This window comes from Chamaea fasciata, unplaced genomic scaffold (assembly GCF_029207755.1).
Source record: "Chamaea fasciata isolate MVZ Bird 193981 ecotype frontalis unplaced genomic scaffold, bChaFas1.0.hap1 SCAF_7, whole genome shotgun sequence".
NCBI lineage: Eukaryota > Metazoa > Chordata > Aves > Passeriformes > Sylviidae > Chamaea > Chamaea fasciata.
Window position 1 is genome coordinate 7,040,975 of NW_027094092.1, and position 15,277 is coordinate 7,056,251.

Here is a 15,277-nt window from a genome sequence, read left to right on the forward strand (position 1 = left end):
TCCCACAGGGAGAAGGTTTCTCCAAGTACAGTATGGTGGGGTGATGATCCCTATCCATAGAATTTGGGGAGCTGCCTTGTCTGACCATCGTCTGCCCTTCAGGGTCTCCAAGGATCCCTGCACAGCTTGCAATGAGGAAGGGACACCCCGGTGTCAGTCCCAGAGTGTCCAGGGGGCGCAGGATGATCCCATCCCACTGTTCCATCTCCACACAGGTGTCATCGCTCAGGAAGTGAAGGAGATCCTCCCAGAAGCTGTGAAGGACACTGGAGACCTGGTCTTTTCCAATGGGAAAACCTTGGAGAACTTCCTGGTGGTGAACAAGGTTGGTGGCAGCCAGGAGGCTGGGGAACCTGGCTCGAGGGAATCGTGGAGCTGGATGTGGAAGAGGGAAAGTGTGATGCCTGGGAAATGCTCCCAGATGAGTTTCAGACCTGGCTGGTCTTCCAGAAGTCAGGAGCAGCCCTGGGTGGGAGCAGGGAGAAACCAGCCTGATGCTGGTGAAATTTGGCAGCGTCTCCCTTGGGAAGGGCTCCTTGTTGGCAGCTTCCTTCAGGGAGGCTCCCAGTCCTAATCTCCCCTTCCTAGATAAGATAAGGTGCTTATGTCAGGATAACCTGGAGCACCCGGTTTCCTGACCTTTCCCAACCTATGGCAGCCTGGTTGCTGCTCTGGGAATCAAGTGGGCAGTCCCCCACGGCACACATGGAGGGCATGGATCATCCCTGACCCAGGTGTGCCTCAGCCTGCTGGCCTGATTCCCTGGTAGGAGCGGATCTTCATGGAGAACGTGGGAGCCGTGAAGGAGCTGTGCAAGCTCACGGATAACCTGGAGACACGGATCGATGAGCTGGAAAGGTGGAGCCACAAGCTGGCCAAGCTCAAGAGGCTGGACAGCATGAAGTCAACTGTGAGCTCTGGAGCCTTCAGGTACCCATGGAGACACACAGGGAATGTCCCCTTTCATCCCAGGAAGCTCCAAGGGGCAGCTCAGGCTGGGAACAGAGAGATGAGGAAGGAGTGGGATGTTGGCTCGTGTCACTTGGCCTGGAGAGGATTTAAAGGGCTGAGCCTGGGGAGGTTTGGAATTCCCACAGGACGGGCCCAACAACACCCAGGGTGAAATGGTCTCCGTGTTTCCCTAAAGTCAGTGGCTTTCTCACAGCAAAGAGTTTCCCATGCTTCCAAAATCTCCATCCTAACCCTGCTTATGCTAGTTTTGGGGCAAAGCTCCAAAAGGGTTTGTGGCTGTCCCACCACAAAGAGCTCTTTTCTCTCCCAGAAAATCCCTTTTTTGCCTGGGAATGGCTTGGAGAGCTATCCCTGCCCAGCTCTGCTCCATTCCTCCTTTCTCCTTGCAGCCAAACTGGGAGCCAGTTCAGCCGGGCAGGAAGCGTGCCCCACAAAAAGAGACCCCACAAAGTCACCAGCAAGGTAAGGGATGGATCCGAAAGGAGCAATGCTGGGAGCAGAGAAGGCGCAGCCTGGAGAAAAGGAGGATCAGGGGAACTTCACTGTCCTCAAATCCCTGGAAGGAGGTTGGAGCTAGGAGATCAGGCTCTCCTCCCTGCCTTATCCAAGAGGAAATGGCCTCAGGTTGTGCCAGGGGAGTGCTAGGCTGGGTATTAGGGAAAATTTCTTCATGGAAAGGGCTGTCAGGCACTGGAGCGAGCTCCAGTGGTGGAGTTCCCGTTGCTGGTGGGATTTAAAAACCGTGTGGATGTGGCACTAGGGGACATGGATTAGTGGTGGCCTTGGCAGTGCTGGGGGAAGGGTTGGACTCCATCATCCTAGAGGGCTTTTTCAACCTCAGTTTTCCCATGATCTTCCTTTCCATCTCCTAATGGAGACATTAAATGACTTCCAGACTTGGGGACTTGAGGATTTTCAGGGAGGCAGGAAGAGAGCTCAGGATGGGCTGGGGGAAATGCGTGCAAGGACCAGAGCAGCGAGGGAGCTGAGCCGATCCAGAGGGTCCCGAGCTGATCCAGGATTTTTTTCCCTCGCAGTCTCCGTCGGTTGTCCCGGAGCAGGCCTGCATCAGCCAGCGCTTCCTTCAGGGCACCATCATTGCCCTGGTCATCATCATGGCATTCAGGTGAGATCCCACTCCTGGGCTACTGCATCGGCTCCCTCCTGCTCATCCTTTGGGACCGTGCCATCCATGGAATGTGCAGTGAGGGGCTGTGGATCTATGGCTTCTACCAGAGAATCCTGGAATGCTTTGGGTTGGAAGAGGCCTTAAAGCTTCTCTGGTTCCAACCCCCTGCCATGAGCTGGGAACTTTAACTATCCCAGGTTGCTCCAACCTGGCCTCGAATGCTTCCAGAGATGGGGCATCCACCTCTCCTGGGCTGGAATCCTATGGAAGCAAATCGATCCCATGCTGTATCCTTGATCCTTGCTCCTCCTCATCCCGTCCTTCTCCCTTTTCCAGTGTGGTGTCCATGTCCACGCTCTACGTGCTGAGCCTGCGCAGTGAGGAGGATCTCGTGGACATTGATGGGTGGGTATTTCAGGAATCACTGGAAGGGATGAGGTCACCTGGGAGAGGCTGGAGCACAGAAACTGGGGATCACTGAGCACAATTCCAGAGCTGCAAACCCTGCCAAGCACAGCCACACATCCCAGTCTGACAGTGGTGGAGTTATCTGGAGCAAGAAGTGAGGAACAGAGAAGGAAAAGGGCATTCCCTTTTAGGATGTTAGGATGTGCTGAACGTTAGGATGTGCTGAATGTTCCTTGGATGCCTCCAGCTGGACTAAAACAGCCTCATCCCACTGGTGCAGCAGGGCTGGATCAGCTTTGGGAGCTCATGTAACCTGATAATGAGTCTCTTTTTCTCCCTCTCTTTTCCCTCTCCCATTTTTCTCCCTCCTGTCCTCCTTACATCTCTCATCCAACCCATTTTCCTTCCACTTTGTCTCCAATTCCCCATTTTTTGTCTTTTCCTTTCCATTATCTTCCATATCCTCTTTCATTCCCTATCCTCCTGGTCATCTTCCCACTTTTCCTGTTCTCCCTGTCTCCCTGCACTGTCCTGTAGCTCCTTTGCTGTACCCACTGCCTGTCTCCTGGCCCTCTTTCGGCATGGGGGTCCCGGAATTCCAGTTGCTCTGTGTCCACGGTATGTGACTGTTTCATTATTTCCTTTTTTAATTCCTTTGTCCCTTCTCTTAATTCCTCTTTTTTTTTCCTGCACCATGAAAGAAACTAAAAACAGAGGAAGGGATGTGAGACTTCCAGTGGGATTCCAGTAGGAAGGGTTATGGATCTTGTCAAGGAAGAGATATTAGGAGTAGGAGATGGAAAAATTAATTAATTAAAGGTTAAATAAAGAAATTGCATCCTGCAGGGAGAGCAGGAGCAAGACAAAGCTGTGTAAGGAAAAGGGATGAGGCAGTGGAGGAACATGAGGGATAAGGGTTGGATTTAGACTGGGATGAAGGTGAAGCTCCACAGAGGCCTGTGCCCACATTCCCTCTGGGAGACTGGCGTCGAGTTTCCTTTCACCTGGAAAAGAAATCCCTCTAATTAGACAAATCTTAGAGATGACAAAGTGGTTTGTTTCATTCCTCTAAATGAGTGAAGCTCCGTTAATCCCACGGAAACCTGGAGCAATGCTCAGGGACAGGTAAGATGTGGACACAGGTGTCCAGAAGTGCTCCTTGTTCTGCAGACCTGGGAGAAAGATTCCCTACCTTACCCTCAGGAGATGTCTGTGGTGTCCTCAGCTCAGGTGCTGGATAGCTGCAGTGAAACACCTGGAATTCCATGGGATGAATTGGCAGGGAGGGATTGTGTGTGTTTTTAAGGAACAAGGTGAGGAACAGTCTGTCTTCAAGGAATAAGGGGCAGATTCCTTAGGGATTGGTGAGAGCTTGGAGCCTGTTGATTCCCAAGCACCTAAGTCCACCCTGGAGATTCCTGATGGGAGTCAAATCCGCCATGTACGCCCTGTTCCAGCATGTTCCGGGAGGGTTGCTGGTGTTCTCTGAACCAGCTGGGACTTTTCCCTGCCAGACATGGAACTGCCACACAATTCCCTGTGGAATTTCTGAGCTCTCCTTGCTGTCTTCGTGGCTCATGTGCCTTTCTCCTGCCTTTCCCAGATCACTCTGTTCTCCTCCACATCTCCACTTACTCCATGTCCCTCTTCCCGTGTCCTCCTGCTGCAGCCACTTTTCTCCCCACCCACAAGTGACCCCATTTTCCACATCCAAGAGGTTTCGAGCATCTTTTCCTGCATTCCAGGTCAAGCCAGAACATTGACAAGACGCAGACAGTGCGATCCACGGCTGCATCCAACAGAGTCGGCAGCAGGACCCCCCCAGAGCATGGTGGGTGATGGATTGGGATGGCTCTGGTTTCATGGAAGGACTGCAGGACACCGGGTGCTGCTCCCGTTCCATCCCTTGACTTATTCCCTGTGTCCCTGCAGTCCCGGATGAGACGCATGGAGCAGCCCTTGGCGTTCCCGGTGGCAGTGTGCTGGCCTGTTTCAGCCCTCCCTGTTTTTCCATGTGCTGCTCTGCTGCTCCCACTGACATCTCCTCTGTTGTCCCCTCGGAGACCAGCCCTGCCCACGCCACCAACCGGACAGGTGAGGGCCAGCCCAGATTCCTACAAATGCTGGGACATCTCCAAGGTTTGTGTCCCCCTCGTGTCCCCTACCCTGCTCCTTGTGAGGAGGTCTCCTCCAGGGTGAACAATTCCAGCTCCCTCTCCCCTCCAGATCCCTCGTCATCCTCGTTCCACTCGTTTGGAAGTTCTCTAATAGCTGATACTCTTTCTATTCCTTTCCTTGGATATATCCTTTATATCCTTCTCTGCCCATGTGGTGCAGTTTGGATCCTGTTGCCAGAGGGATGTGGGGACTGGAAAGGATTTGGAGCTTCCCACGTTGCCAGCAAAAAGTTATGGGAAGCTGCACCAGGCACAGCTCACCTGAGCAGCCCTACCTCGAGGTCTGACCTCATTCCCTCCTCATTCCATCACCAGCTCCATCAGGCACAGAGGGAGTGGAAGTGCAGAATCCTGGAGTGCTTTGGGTCAGAAGTGACCTTAAAGCCCATCTGGTTCCACCCCTGCCGTGGGCAGGGAACCTTCCACTAGCCCAGGTTGCTCTAAGCCCTGTCCAGTCTGGCCTGGAACACTTCCAGGGATGAGGCAGCCACAGCCTCTCTAGGCAACCTGGGAAGCATCAGGAGGTGACATGGGGACAGGGTGATCCCAGTGCTCCCAGCCTCTCTCTGCCTCTCAGCACAACCTTCTCTCCCGTTTTTCCGCAGACCAAAGCCAGCCCTCCCTCCTGCCAGTGACAAATATCAAAGCCAAATCCAGGGGCATCACCGGGAAATCCACCTCCTACACCAAGTGGCCAAAGACTCCTGACAGGTCTCAGAGCTTCGGCAGCCCCAATGCCAGCCCCTCCTCCCCCTTCTCCCACATCCAGGGCAAATCCAAGTACATCTCCAACCTCTCGCTCTCCCGCAGCAGCTCCCGGCAGCAGCGCAGCCTCCGGCAGCCGGTGAGCGAGCGGCCCCGCACGGAGCCCGGCACGGATGGTACGTGGATCCCATCTTCTTTCCCTTCCAGCCTATGCTCTCGGGATTTTCCACCCTTCACTGTTCCTAAACATCCTGTTCTCTCCCCGGCAGGGCCAAGCCCGGTGCTGCAATCCATCCGGATCCTGGAGATCAACCTGGCCATCCATTCCCAGTACTGCGCCGCTGCCAACGCCTGCAGGTGAGCGGGAAGGGCTGGCTGGTGGCACCTCGGTGGCACTTCCGTGGCAGCAGCACTGTGGGAGCAGCAAATAGGAAAATCTGGGAGTTTTTCTGAGATCTTGGGTTTTTCCTGCCATCACCTCATGCTGCTCCATGGGAAGAGGAGCTAGTGCTCCCAGCTTTCCCTCAGGGTTTGTGTTTGGTGGTGGGCTCATCCTTGGGACATTGGGAATTTCTCCCCTTTGAGTTCTCAGCCCGCCAGGGATTTTGAGTCTTGTCCTGGCCTTCCCACAGCCTGGTGACATCTAATGCTCTCTCTGTGTTCCCAGGACTGGGAATTTCAGCTACCGCATCCCTGTGAGCCAGCGGACGGCCGTGAACACCAACCTGACCCTGGAGATGAAGTGAGTGCCCATGGATCATGTCCTTTGGGAGCCCCTGGAGTGGCTGATGTGGCCACGGTGCCTCCATGGGGAAGGGACACATGTTCCCCCTTCCAGGCTCTCATGGTGTCCTCTCTTCCCAGCTCCTCCTCCACTGTGTCCGTCTCCCTTTGTGGCCTCATCTCCAGTGATCCCTGCCAGGATGCTGTGAGCGGGAACAGCTCCACTGACTCCACAGATGCACAGGTAGGGAGAAGGGGACAGCATGGAATAACATACACATGGAATAACTGAGGGTGGAAAATCCAACCATTCCCCCAGCACTGCCAAGGCCACCATGTCCCCAGGTGCCACATCCACATGGCTTTTAAATCCCTCCAGGAATGGGGACTCCACTGCTGTTCTGGGAAACCCTTCCCATGAAGGAATTTTCCCTCATATCAAACTTAAACCTCCCCTGGCACAGCTTGAGGCCATTTCCTCTAATCCTGTCCTTTGCTCCCTGGTAGCAGAGCCTGGTCCCAGCTGGCTGCCTTCTCCTGTGCGGGAGTTATGCAGAGCCAGAAGATCCTTCTGGAGCCTCCTTTTCTCCTGGCTGAGGCCCCCCCCAGCCCCCAAGAGCCCTTCTTTATCCCACTTGTGCTCCAGGAAACATCCATGGGGTCACTTGACAGCACGAGGCTGTGGATTTCCTCACAGATCCAGCCTGGAGAACATCCCCCAAGCTCATCCCTGATCTCATCCCAGCTCTTCCCCTTCCTTCCCCAGGACACCACGCACCGCTGGCCTCTGGTGATGCTGTCCTTCCGGGAGTTTTCCTACCACTTCCGCGTGGCGCAGCCGGTGAGTACCCGCAGCTTGTCCGGGGCCACGTGGAAGGAGAGAAACGTGGGATTTATGCAATGTGGGAAGTGCAGGTTTAGCACCGAGGGCTTCCCACAGTCCTGTGGGTGGTAGGAGGATGATCTGTCCCTGTTCCAGCCCATAATCCAGGCAGAATTCCACCCTTGGAGTTGCACCCCCCTCTAAGCTGCTTTTCCCATTCCCAGGGCCGAGCCGACTGCGGCACTTCCCTGGAGCAGCTGGGACACCTCTTCACTGACTATTACTTCCAGTTCTACTGGCTCTGTGAGTGAGTCCTGGCAGCACCAGTGCCCTCTGCTTGGAGACAGGAGGGGAACTGGTGCCACTGGGAGCCTCCCGAATTCCCTGCTCCGCTGGCCCCCAGCCCCACCTCATCCCCGTGTCCTGCGGCAGCTCTGGAGCTGGAATGGTGATGGCTGGAGACACTGAAGCTCAGCACACACACGACCTAAAAGCCACCACCAGCCCTGTGGTGGCTCCTGGGGGGACCTCGCACCGATTCCCAGTATCCCACATCCCACTCCTTCCCTTTTGGGGATGTTTGTGTGCTCCATCACTTCCCCCTCCCCTTCCAACACTGGATTTGGAAGCATCACACCAGACTGAGCGTGGATGGCTCTGCCACATCTCAGAGGGATGCTCCTTCCATGGACAGGAGCCCCATCCTGGTGCTCGCAGATGTCCCACATCGGTTCTTCACAACACTGGAATTGCTTCAACACTGGAGCCCTTTCCAAGAGCCAGATGCTGGAGTTTGGCCTGGAAAGGATGGCTGTGCCTGGACCTACTGGAAGTCGTACACTGGAGTTGCTGTTCCTTCTGCTTGGCCCAGGGCCACTTCCCACAGACCTCTCAGAGACTCCTGGACCTGCCAATGGACACGTTCCTCTAGGAACAACCGGAGAAGGAGCAGCTTCGATGTCATCCCCCCTCTTGTGCTCTTAAATCCCATATCCACGTGGGATATCCAGGTCTGGATGGATAAAACCCCCACTCAAGCTGCTGCTGAGGCCATGCCACACCTGGGGACACCTGTCTCCAGGCCAGGGGTGAAAAATGACCGGGACTTACCCACATCAAGTGTGGTGGGATCCGTTTCTTTCCACTTGGAAGCGGCGTGTGTGGAGCTGCCTGGTTGGCTCTGGAGCCAATGCCAACCTCTGCCCAGATGTGCAGCACTGGCAAAGCTCCCTTTGGAGCAAGGCTGAGTCCCTGGGAACACCAGGATCTGTGTCCAGGCAGGATCTCTCCGGAGAGAGGGGTGGTGTTCTCCCATAAGTTGGGATTGCAGCAGCTGCAGGCTGTCCCTGTCCTCACAGAGTTATGCTGGGGGGAATTTGGGATATTTTACTGTTACAAGTCCTTAACTTGCTAAACTACTGAATTCTTGTGGGGTTTAAGCTGTAAAAAACCAGGAATTTCCTTCTGGCCCCATTGAGCCGCATGTCCTGTGGGAATGCTTTGTGCTTCCTCCTCCCCATCCTGCTCCTTGTGCTACAAAGGAGTTGTCTGCACTCCTGGAGGCTCAGCCACCTCCAGGTTATTCCAAGATGGATTTCCCTGAGGAGACAAGTGAGGGGGGAATGCCACATGCTGATCCTAAGGACACTCTAAAGCTGCTCCAGAAAAACAAAGATGGACTTTTTTCCAGGTAAAGTGGGCATGTCTGGTTTTATCTCCCATCATCCTGCTCCTGAGCTTATCTCAGCAAAGCAGCCCTAAAATTCCTGGTGATGTCACTTGGATTTGGCACCTGCCCCCAAAAACTGTTTGTAGGGAGGTTTCAAGGCCTGGTAACGCTGAATTATAGTTACTAAAATCCACTGAGTCCTGGAAAGCAGGAAATAGTGGGTGAGTAGGGAATTCCCAGCAGCCAAGCAGCTGGAAAACCCGGTTTTGGGAAGCTCAGTGGGACAACAGGACACCCCAAGGCTTGGGAATACCTGTGCACAAGCAGGGGGCTCCATGCTCAGCAGGATTCTGTTTTTCCCTGAAATTGGGAAGAAAACACCTGGATGTAGCTGAGTGCTCTTCCCTCCACCTGCCCTGAGTGATTTTTCCTGGTTTTAAACTGGGAAGTGACTTCCTTGGCAGGCTCACTGTCCCCTTGGCAATCAGTGGCCCAGGCTGGCATGTCCTTCCCTCAGGTGAGTGATGCTGAGCTGGGATAAAAGCCCCTGGAAGAGGAAACAGGGAATACTGGGGGGGGCAGAGCCTGCAATCACCCCCCTCCCCCATCCTCAGCCAAGACACCCCAAAACATCCCACCCCACTCCTGAGGGAAGGAATCAATCAGTGGTGGCCCAGGAGGAGTTGGGATCTCTGAGGTGTCCCCAGGACGCTCAGCCATGGGATTTAGGGAGATCCCCAACAAACCAAGTGCCTGAGTGCTTGGAAACGTCTCTAGTGCCTTTTTCCTTATGGAACAGCCCTAGGGAACAGTGTTTTCCCACATATATTCCCAAATGCTGCCTCCGAAATGGTGCCCAGGTGGTTTAACTGGGATGTGGTAATTCCTGGAGTGCCAAAGCCAGCCCTACCCACACGGAGCTGGCAGCAATCCCTGGGATCAGGAGAGGCCAGGGATTCAGGATGAAGTTTTTAGTGTCAATAGTACCTTATGTCTTAAAGTGGCACAGGTTGCCCAAAGAAGTTTTGGATGTTCTATCCCTGGCAGTGTCCCGGGACACGTTGGATGGGTTTGGAGCTGCCTGGAGTAGTGGAAGGTGTCCCTGCCCATGGCAGGGAGTGGGACTGAATGGGCTTTAAGGTCCCTTTCCACCCAAACCATTCCAGGATTCCATGATAAAAATCATCCATCGGCTGCTTCCCAGCGAGGCAGCAACACGCTCCAAAGGGGTTCAGAATTATAAAATGAAGGAGTCATGGAATTGCTTCCAGGCCTGTGGAAACAGCTGTCTGCGTGGATTTCTTCCCCCCAAAACGCATCTCTGCCCCTTCCCTGTCCCAAATCAGTACCAAGAGAGTTCACAATCAGGCCTTTTCCCTGCGTGGGACGGAGGGAATTCTGAGCCGACCTCTCCAGCTTGGGGAAATCCCTCCCTATCCAGCGGCAAAGAGACATTTCTGGCAGGAAGGAAGACAAAAGGGTGGAGAAAGAGGCTGTTTGGGAGTTGTTTCAAAAGCAAATTCCCAACTCTTCTGTCCTACTGTTGGAGCTTAAAGCCTGTAAATAGAGACTATGGCACCACTGGAAGAATTAAGGAAAAAAACCCACCACGTAAAGCACTAATTTTGTTGGTTTAAATGTTGCTGCCACAGCTTTAATCACTGTATTTTGCCAGCCAGTTCGTAGAGTTGCATTTGTAGCAGGTTATTATTGATTCCTGGTTTTTATTTTTGGGGAACAAGCGTGGTTTCCCTCTTTTCTTCCTGATTTATATTTATATTTTGCTGAATTTGAGGGCCGAGTCGTCGAATTCCCCAGATATTTTTTTGTTGTTGTTCATTTGTTTTGTTTTGCTTATTTAGACTTTGTTTTATGCTGGAGGTAAATGTGCCCATATGAATAAAATATATAAATACTGCTTTGTATCCAAGGATGGCTCCTGGTGTTTTTCCTCCCTTCCTAGGGAATAACTCAGGCAAGTGGCTGTAAAACTGCCTCTGGGATGGAGGAAATTCCTGGTCTTTAGGCAGTGGAAGTTTCTGGATACGCCCAGTCATGGCTCTTCGGAATGGGGATAAAAAGGAGAAAGGAAGGAGGAAAAAGAAATCGGGAAGGGAAAATGAAGGAAGGAGGAGGAAAAAAAAAGAGGAAAAAAGTTAAATGGGCAAGGGAAAAAGGAAAAAGAAAGCAGAAGGACAAAGAGAGGAGGAAGAAGAAAAAAGGAGGGAAAAAGGAGAAAGGAAGAGGCCAAAAGAGGAGACAGAAAGGAAAAGGAAAACCTGCTTCACCTCTCATTGCTCATGTCAGAGGGCAGGCTCATATACAGAAGGATCCAAAAGTCCACAGAAGGAAATCTTACTTCCCAATTAGGAAATTTGGGCTTGAATTTGTGATTTGGAAGTCGAATGCTTTGAAAGCTGGGCTAAAATTCCAAGCTCCCTCTTAAAGACACACACATCAATTCTTTGTTTCTAGGCCAGGCAGTTAATTCAGGAATTAAGGGGCACATCCAGCACCACAAAACTCCTGGTCAGGGATGAGAACAGGCACAGCATTCCCCAAAAAAAGGGTGAGGGAACGTGAGAGCAAAGAAGGCTGAAGGATTAAAAGCAGATTTAGGATTTATTTTGCACAGCCTGGCTGCACCAGGACACAAGGTGGCACTGGAACACTTGTGACCACAAAGAACACAGAAATCTGGGATAACTGGTACTGGACATATCCCAAAGTTACCTGGATCTTGTGCCAATATGGAGAAAGGGAGGCTCAGGGGGGACCTTTTCACTCTCCTCAACTCCATGACAGGAGCATGCAGCCAGGTAGGATTGGTCTCTTCTCCCAGGGAAGTGACAGGACAAGAGGAAACAGCCTCAAGCTGCACCAGGGAAGGTTTAAGTTGAGCATTAGGAAAAATTCCTTCATGGAAAGGGTTTTAGAGCACTGTGGAACAGGCTCTAGAGGTGGAGTCCCTATCCCCGGAGGGATTTAAAAGCTGTGTAGCTGTGGCACTTGCAGACACAGGTTAGTGGTGGCCTCGGCAGTGCTGGAGGAATGGTTGGATGGGTGATCGCAGAGGGCTTTTCTGCCCTTAGACTTCCCGTAATTCTATCCAAGCCCTTTGGACAAGCCAGGTTAAAAAAAAAACCACAAAAACAAACAAACAAAACCAACAACAAACCGGCAGTCCCCAGGCAAGTGTGTCACACAGCCACTTTTATTCACCTGTGGGACACTGCCTGTCTTAGACCACACCTGCCACAGGCGTTTTGTCACTGAAATATAAAAGAAATATAAAAAGAGCTTCCCCGAGTCCCCCCATCCCGGGGGGTTCAGACGTAGATCCCGACCCAGAGCAGCAGGAAGAGGACGCCGAAGCCCATGAACAGCGAGGCCACCAGCGAGATCAGTAGCTCCTTGTAGATGTCCCGGGTGTACTTGGTGGATGTCACCTCGTAGCTGCCAGGTCGGGGGTTAAGGTGATAACAGAGGCACAGCAAAGCGAGGGGACCCCCACCCGTTCCCCTGCCCCCGGGAATTAGGGCGATAAACCGGGAATGGGAGACACAGCAAGGGGACGGCACCGCTCAGCCGCGGGGATACACGAAGAACCAGGCGGTGAAGAACATGCCGATGGCCAGCAGCACCACGGTGAGGTGCGGGAACACGGCCGGGTTCACCGGGCTCGTGTATCTGCTCATCGCCTCCAGCTCCTGCGGGGACACGGCAGCGTTCAGCGGGGCCGGGCCGCCACCGGGCCGGGCCCTCCGTGGTCACCCCTGGCCCCCCCGATCCCCGGCCTCACCATGTCGCCGGTCCCTGCTGCGACACGTCGGCTCTGCTCCCGCCGCCACACGTCCGCCCCCTTCCGCTGCCGGAAGTGGAAGTGAGGACGGGAACGAAGCGCGGCGAGCGCGAGCCGCTTCCCCATTGGCTGGCGGCGGCTCCCGGCGGGCTCGGCGGCGGAGCGCGGGAGCGGCGGCGGCGCCAGCGGCCGGGTAATGGCGGCTGGGGTAGAATGGGAATGTGAGGGGAAACGGGGGCTCTCAGGGGGTAATGGCGGCTGGGGAAGAACGGCGATGTGAGGGGAAACGGGGGCTCTCGGGGTAATGGCGGCTGGGGGAGAACGGCGATGTGAGGAGGGAGGGAAGACAGGTTGATGGCAGGCCTGGGGAGCTGGTAAGTAGGGAGATAAGAACGGGGAGGTGATGGGGTCTGGATGGTTGCAGTGGTGGAGACAGTCGAGTTTTGGGGAGGGGGATTGGGATGGGAAGGGTAGAGGTTGGACGGGGTGTAATGACGGGCCTAAAGGGGGGTGGTGAGGGATAAGGGTGGCCTGAGGCAGGACTCGGCATTACAGCTGCCAGTAGTGATGGTTTGCAGGGGAAGCACTGCCCTTTTTGCTTCCCCCTCCTCGCGTCTCCCCACGTTCCTCACGCAGTACCCACTCCCAGCACCCCCTTTTCCCTTCCCCAGGATGGGAATCCATGGCTTGGCCAAGCTTATCGCCGACGTGGCTCCCGGGGCCATCCGGGAGAACGACATCAAGTCCTACTTTGGCCGGAAAGTGGCCATCGACGCCTCCATGAGCATCTACCAGTTCCTGATCGCCGTGCGGCAGGGGGCTGACGTGCTCCAGAACGACGACGGGGAGACCACCAGCCACCTCATGGGCATGTTCTACCGCACCATCCGCATGGTGGAGAACGGCATCAAGCCAGTGTATGTGTTCGACGGGAAGCCTCCGCAGCTGAAATCCGGGGAGCTGGCCAAGCGCACGGAGCGCCGGGCCGAGGCTGAGAAGCAGCTGCAGGAGGCGCAGGAGGCCGGGGAGGAGGAGAACATCGAGAAGTACAGCAAGAGGCTGGTCAAGGTGACCCCGCAGCACACGCAGGAGTGCAAGAAGCTGCTGACGCTGATGGGAATTCCCTACGTGGAGGCGCCCGGAGAGGCAGAGGCCAGCTGTGCCACCCTGGTGAAGGCTGGGAAGGTGTACGCCGCCGCCACGGAGGACATGGATTGCCTCACCTTCGGCAGCCCCGTGCTGATGCGGCACCTCACGGCCAGCGAGACCAAGAAGCTGCCCATCCAGGAGTTCCATCTGAACCGGATCCTGCAGGATCTGCAGCTGACCTGGGAGCAGTTTGTGGACCTGTGCATCCTGCTGGGCTGCGACTACTGCGCCAGCATCCGCGGCATCGGGCCAAAACGCGCCGTGGAGCTGATCCGGGAGCACAAATCCATCGAGAGGATCGTGCAGCAGCTCGACACCAAGAAGTACCCCCTGCCTGAGAACTGGCTGCACAGGGAGGCCCAGAAGCTCTTTCTGGAGCCCGACGTGATCGATCCCGATGCCGTGGAGCTGAAGTGGAGCGAGCCGGACGAGGAGCAGCTGGTGCAGTTCATGTGTGGGGAGAAGCAGTTCAACGAGGAGCGCATCCGCAACGGCGTCAGGAGGCTGAGCAAGAGCCGCCAGGGGAGCACCCAGGGCCGGCTCGACGACTTCTTCAAGGTCACCGGGTCCATCACCTCGGCCAAGCGCAAGGAGCCGGAGCCCAAGGGAGCGGCCAAGAAGAAAGCCAAGACCAACTCCAAGCCCAACAGCGCCGCGGCCACAAAGACTAAAAAGGCTAAATAACCGGATCGGGCACCTCTGGGATTGGTTTTTTGGGGGGAGGGGCTTAGTGAGGAATTTTAGACTAACGGCAGTTGTGTGTCAGTGCTGCATGTTAGTGCTGGGAGGGAACAGATGAGGCCAGCAGAGAGGAACAGCCTCTGGGCACAAACACACCCGGATTTCAGAATTCCAAAGCTGTACAGCTGCAGAGCAGACTCGGGACGAATTAGATTTCAGCCTGGTCCCATCTGTCCCAGAAGAGGTAGGTGCAAGCAGAAACTAGAAAGATAGGAGTGGAAGGCAAGCTGGAATTGGGAAGGAGGCTTCAAGTAATGAGGTCAAATTCTCCCTTTAATGAGAGTTCATTAAGGTTTTTCCTTCCCTTTTTGTGGTCACTCTCCTTAATCAAAACCCAGTTGTTATCTCAATTCCAGCAATGTCCTGGCTTGCTTTTAGTGCATAATCCAAGGGAAGCTGAGCGCAGACTGCAGTTCTCCCAGCCTGAAATTTGCTTGGAAATGCTTAAAAATAAAAATATCCATAAGCCTACAACTGCAGCCTCTTCAGTCCCTGAATTCCAGAGGCATTTTTCTGTGTTGTATACACAGGTCCCAGGATGGGAATTAAAACCTTTTATTTCTTATTTTAGTCTGTATTTTCTATAGATTTTTTGCTTGTCAGAGCCACAGGATGGATTTTGTTTTCAGAATAAAATTTGAACACAAAGACACTGTTTCTCTTTCTCCAGAGAAGTGGCTTAAACCACGTTTTTAAAAGAAAATCCCAGTTTTAGAGGGAAGTCCATAACAGCCAAGAAACCAAACGCAGTTTGGAACACATAGAATTCCAATTTTGAGCTCTTTGGATGCTTCATAAACATCAGAAATCCGTGAGTCTGCTCTTTGACAGTCTGGAAAATAAGCTGGTTTGTTTTGTGGGGACATTAATATTTAATACGTATTATCCATTAATCTTGCTAAAATTGGGATATATGTTTCCTCGCTGTGGATTCTCTTACATGTTTTAATCCATAATTGTCTTTCTCCCCTGAAGTTTT

At 53.8% G+C, this 15,277-nt stretch overlaps 3 protein-coding genes across 9 annotated transcripts in view; 2 read left to right on the forward strand and 1 right to left on the reverse strand.

Annotated features, from left to right (window-relative positions):
• Positions 1-10,536, forward strand: part of MYRF (myelin regulatory factor) — a 44,414-nt gene extending 33,878 nt beyond the window's left edge. For 2 of the 6 annotated variants that reach the window (XM_066187398.1, XM_066187397.1), the window contains exons 14-27: positions 216-325; positions 770-930; positions 1,362-1,434; positions 2,010-2,098; positions 2,438-2,506; positions 3,047-3,127; positions 4,255-4,340; positions 4,442-4,603; positions 5,292-5,567; positions 5,661-5,748; positions 6,059-6,133; positions 6,256-6,358; positions 6,881-6,955; positions 7,162-10,536. In XM_066187398.1, the coding sequence (XP_066043495.1) occupies positions 216-325; positions 770-930; positions 1,362-1,434; positions 2,010-2,098; positions 2,438-2,506; positions 3,047-3,127; positions 4,255-4,340; positions 4,442-4,603; positions 5,292-5,567; positions 5,661-5,748; positions 6,059-6,133; positions 6,256-6,358; positions 6,881-6,955; positions 7,162-7,248 (1,535 nt within the window). In that variant the 3' untranslated portion in view covers positions 7,249-10,536. The remainder of the gene's footprint in view (positions 1-215; positions 326-769; positions 931-1,361; positions 1,435-2,009; positions 2,099-2,437; positions 2,507-3,046; positions 3,128-4,254; positions 4,341-4,441; positions 4,604-5,291; positions 5,568-5,660; positions 5,749-6,058; positions 6,134-6,255; positions 6,359-6,880; positions 6,956-7,161) is intronic. The other 4 variants (XM_066187400.1, XM_066187401.1, XM_066187402.1 and 1 more) reach the window with 4 other exon arrangements.
• Positions 10,537-11,790: 1,254 nt separating this feature from the next.
• TMEM258 (transmembrane protein 258) lies at positions 11,791-12,534 on the reverse strand. The gene is made up of 3 exons (XM_066187406.1): positions 12,409-12,534; positions 12,207-12,316; positions 11,791-12,062 (listed from the first exon to the last, which is right to left on the reverse strand). Exons 1-3 carry the CDS (start codon positions 12,532-12,534, stop codon positions 11,936-11,938), a joined length of 363 nt encoding a protein of 120 aa, XP_066043503.1. The 3' UTR covers positions 11,791-11,935.
• Positions 12,535-12,538: 4 nt separating this feature from the next.
• FEN1 (flap structure-specific endonuclease 1) lies at positions 12,539-15,272 on the forward strand. 2 transcript variants are annotated; one of them, XM_066187405.1, is made up of 2 exons: positions 12,539-12,601; positions 13,080-15,272. In XM_066187405.1, exon 2 carries the CDS (start codon positions 13,081-13,083, stop codon positions 14,239-14,241), a length of 1,161 nt encoding a protein of 386 aa, XP_066043502.1. In that variant the 5' UTR covers positions 12,539-12,601; position 13,080; the 3' UTR covers positions 14,242-15,272. The 2 variants fall into 2 exon arrangements, with proteins under 2 accessions (XP_066043502.1, XP_066043501.1); XM_066187404.1 differs by lacking the exon at positions 12,539-12,601 and adding an exon at positions 12,764-12,782.
• The last annotated feature ends 5 nt before the right edge of the window (positions 15,273-15,277 follow it).

Excerpts from the sequence above, each read along its gene's own strand:
- TMEM258 (XM_066187406.1), bottom strand. The coding sequence starts at position 12,534 with ATGGGGAAGCGGCTCGCGCTCGCCGCGCTTCGTTCCCGTCCTCACTTC. Across the intron at positions 12,317-12,408 it reads CAGCAGGGACCGGCGACATG|GAGCTGGAGGCGATGAGCAG; the intron begins GTGAGGCCGGGG and ends GTGTCCCCGCAG. Across the intron at positions 12,063-12,206 it reads TTCACCGCCTGGTTCTTCGT|CTACGAGGTGACATCCACCA; the intron begins GTATCCCCGCGG and ends CCGACCTGGCAG.
- FEN1 (XM_066187405.1), top strand. The coding sequence starts at position 13,081 with ATGGGAATCCATGGCTTGGCCAAGCTTATCGCCGACGTGGCTCCCGGG.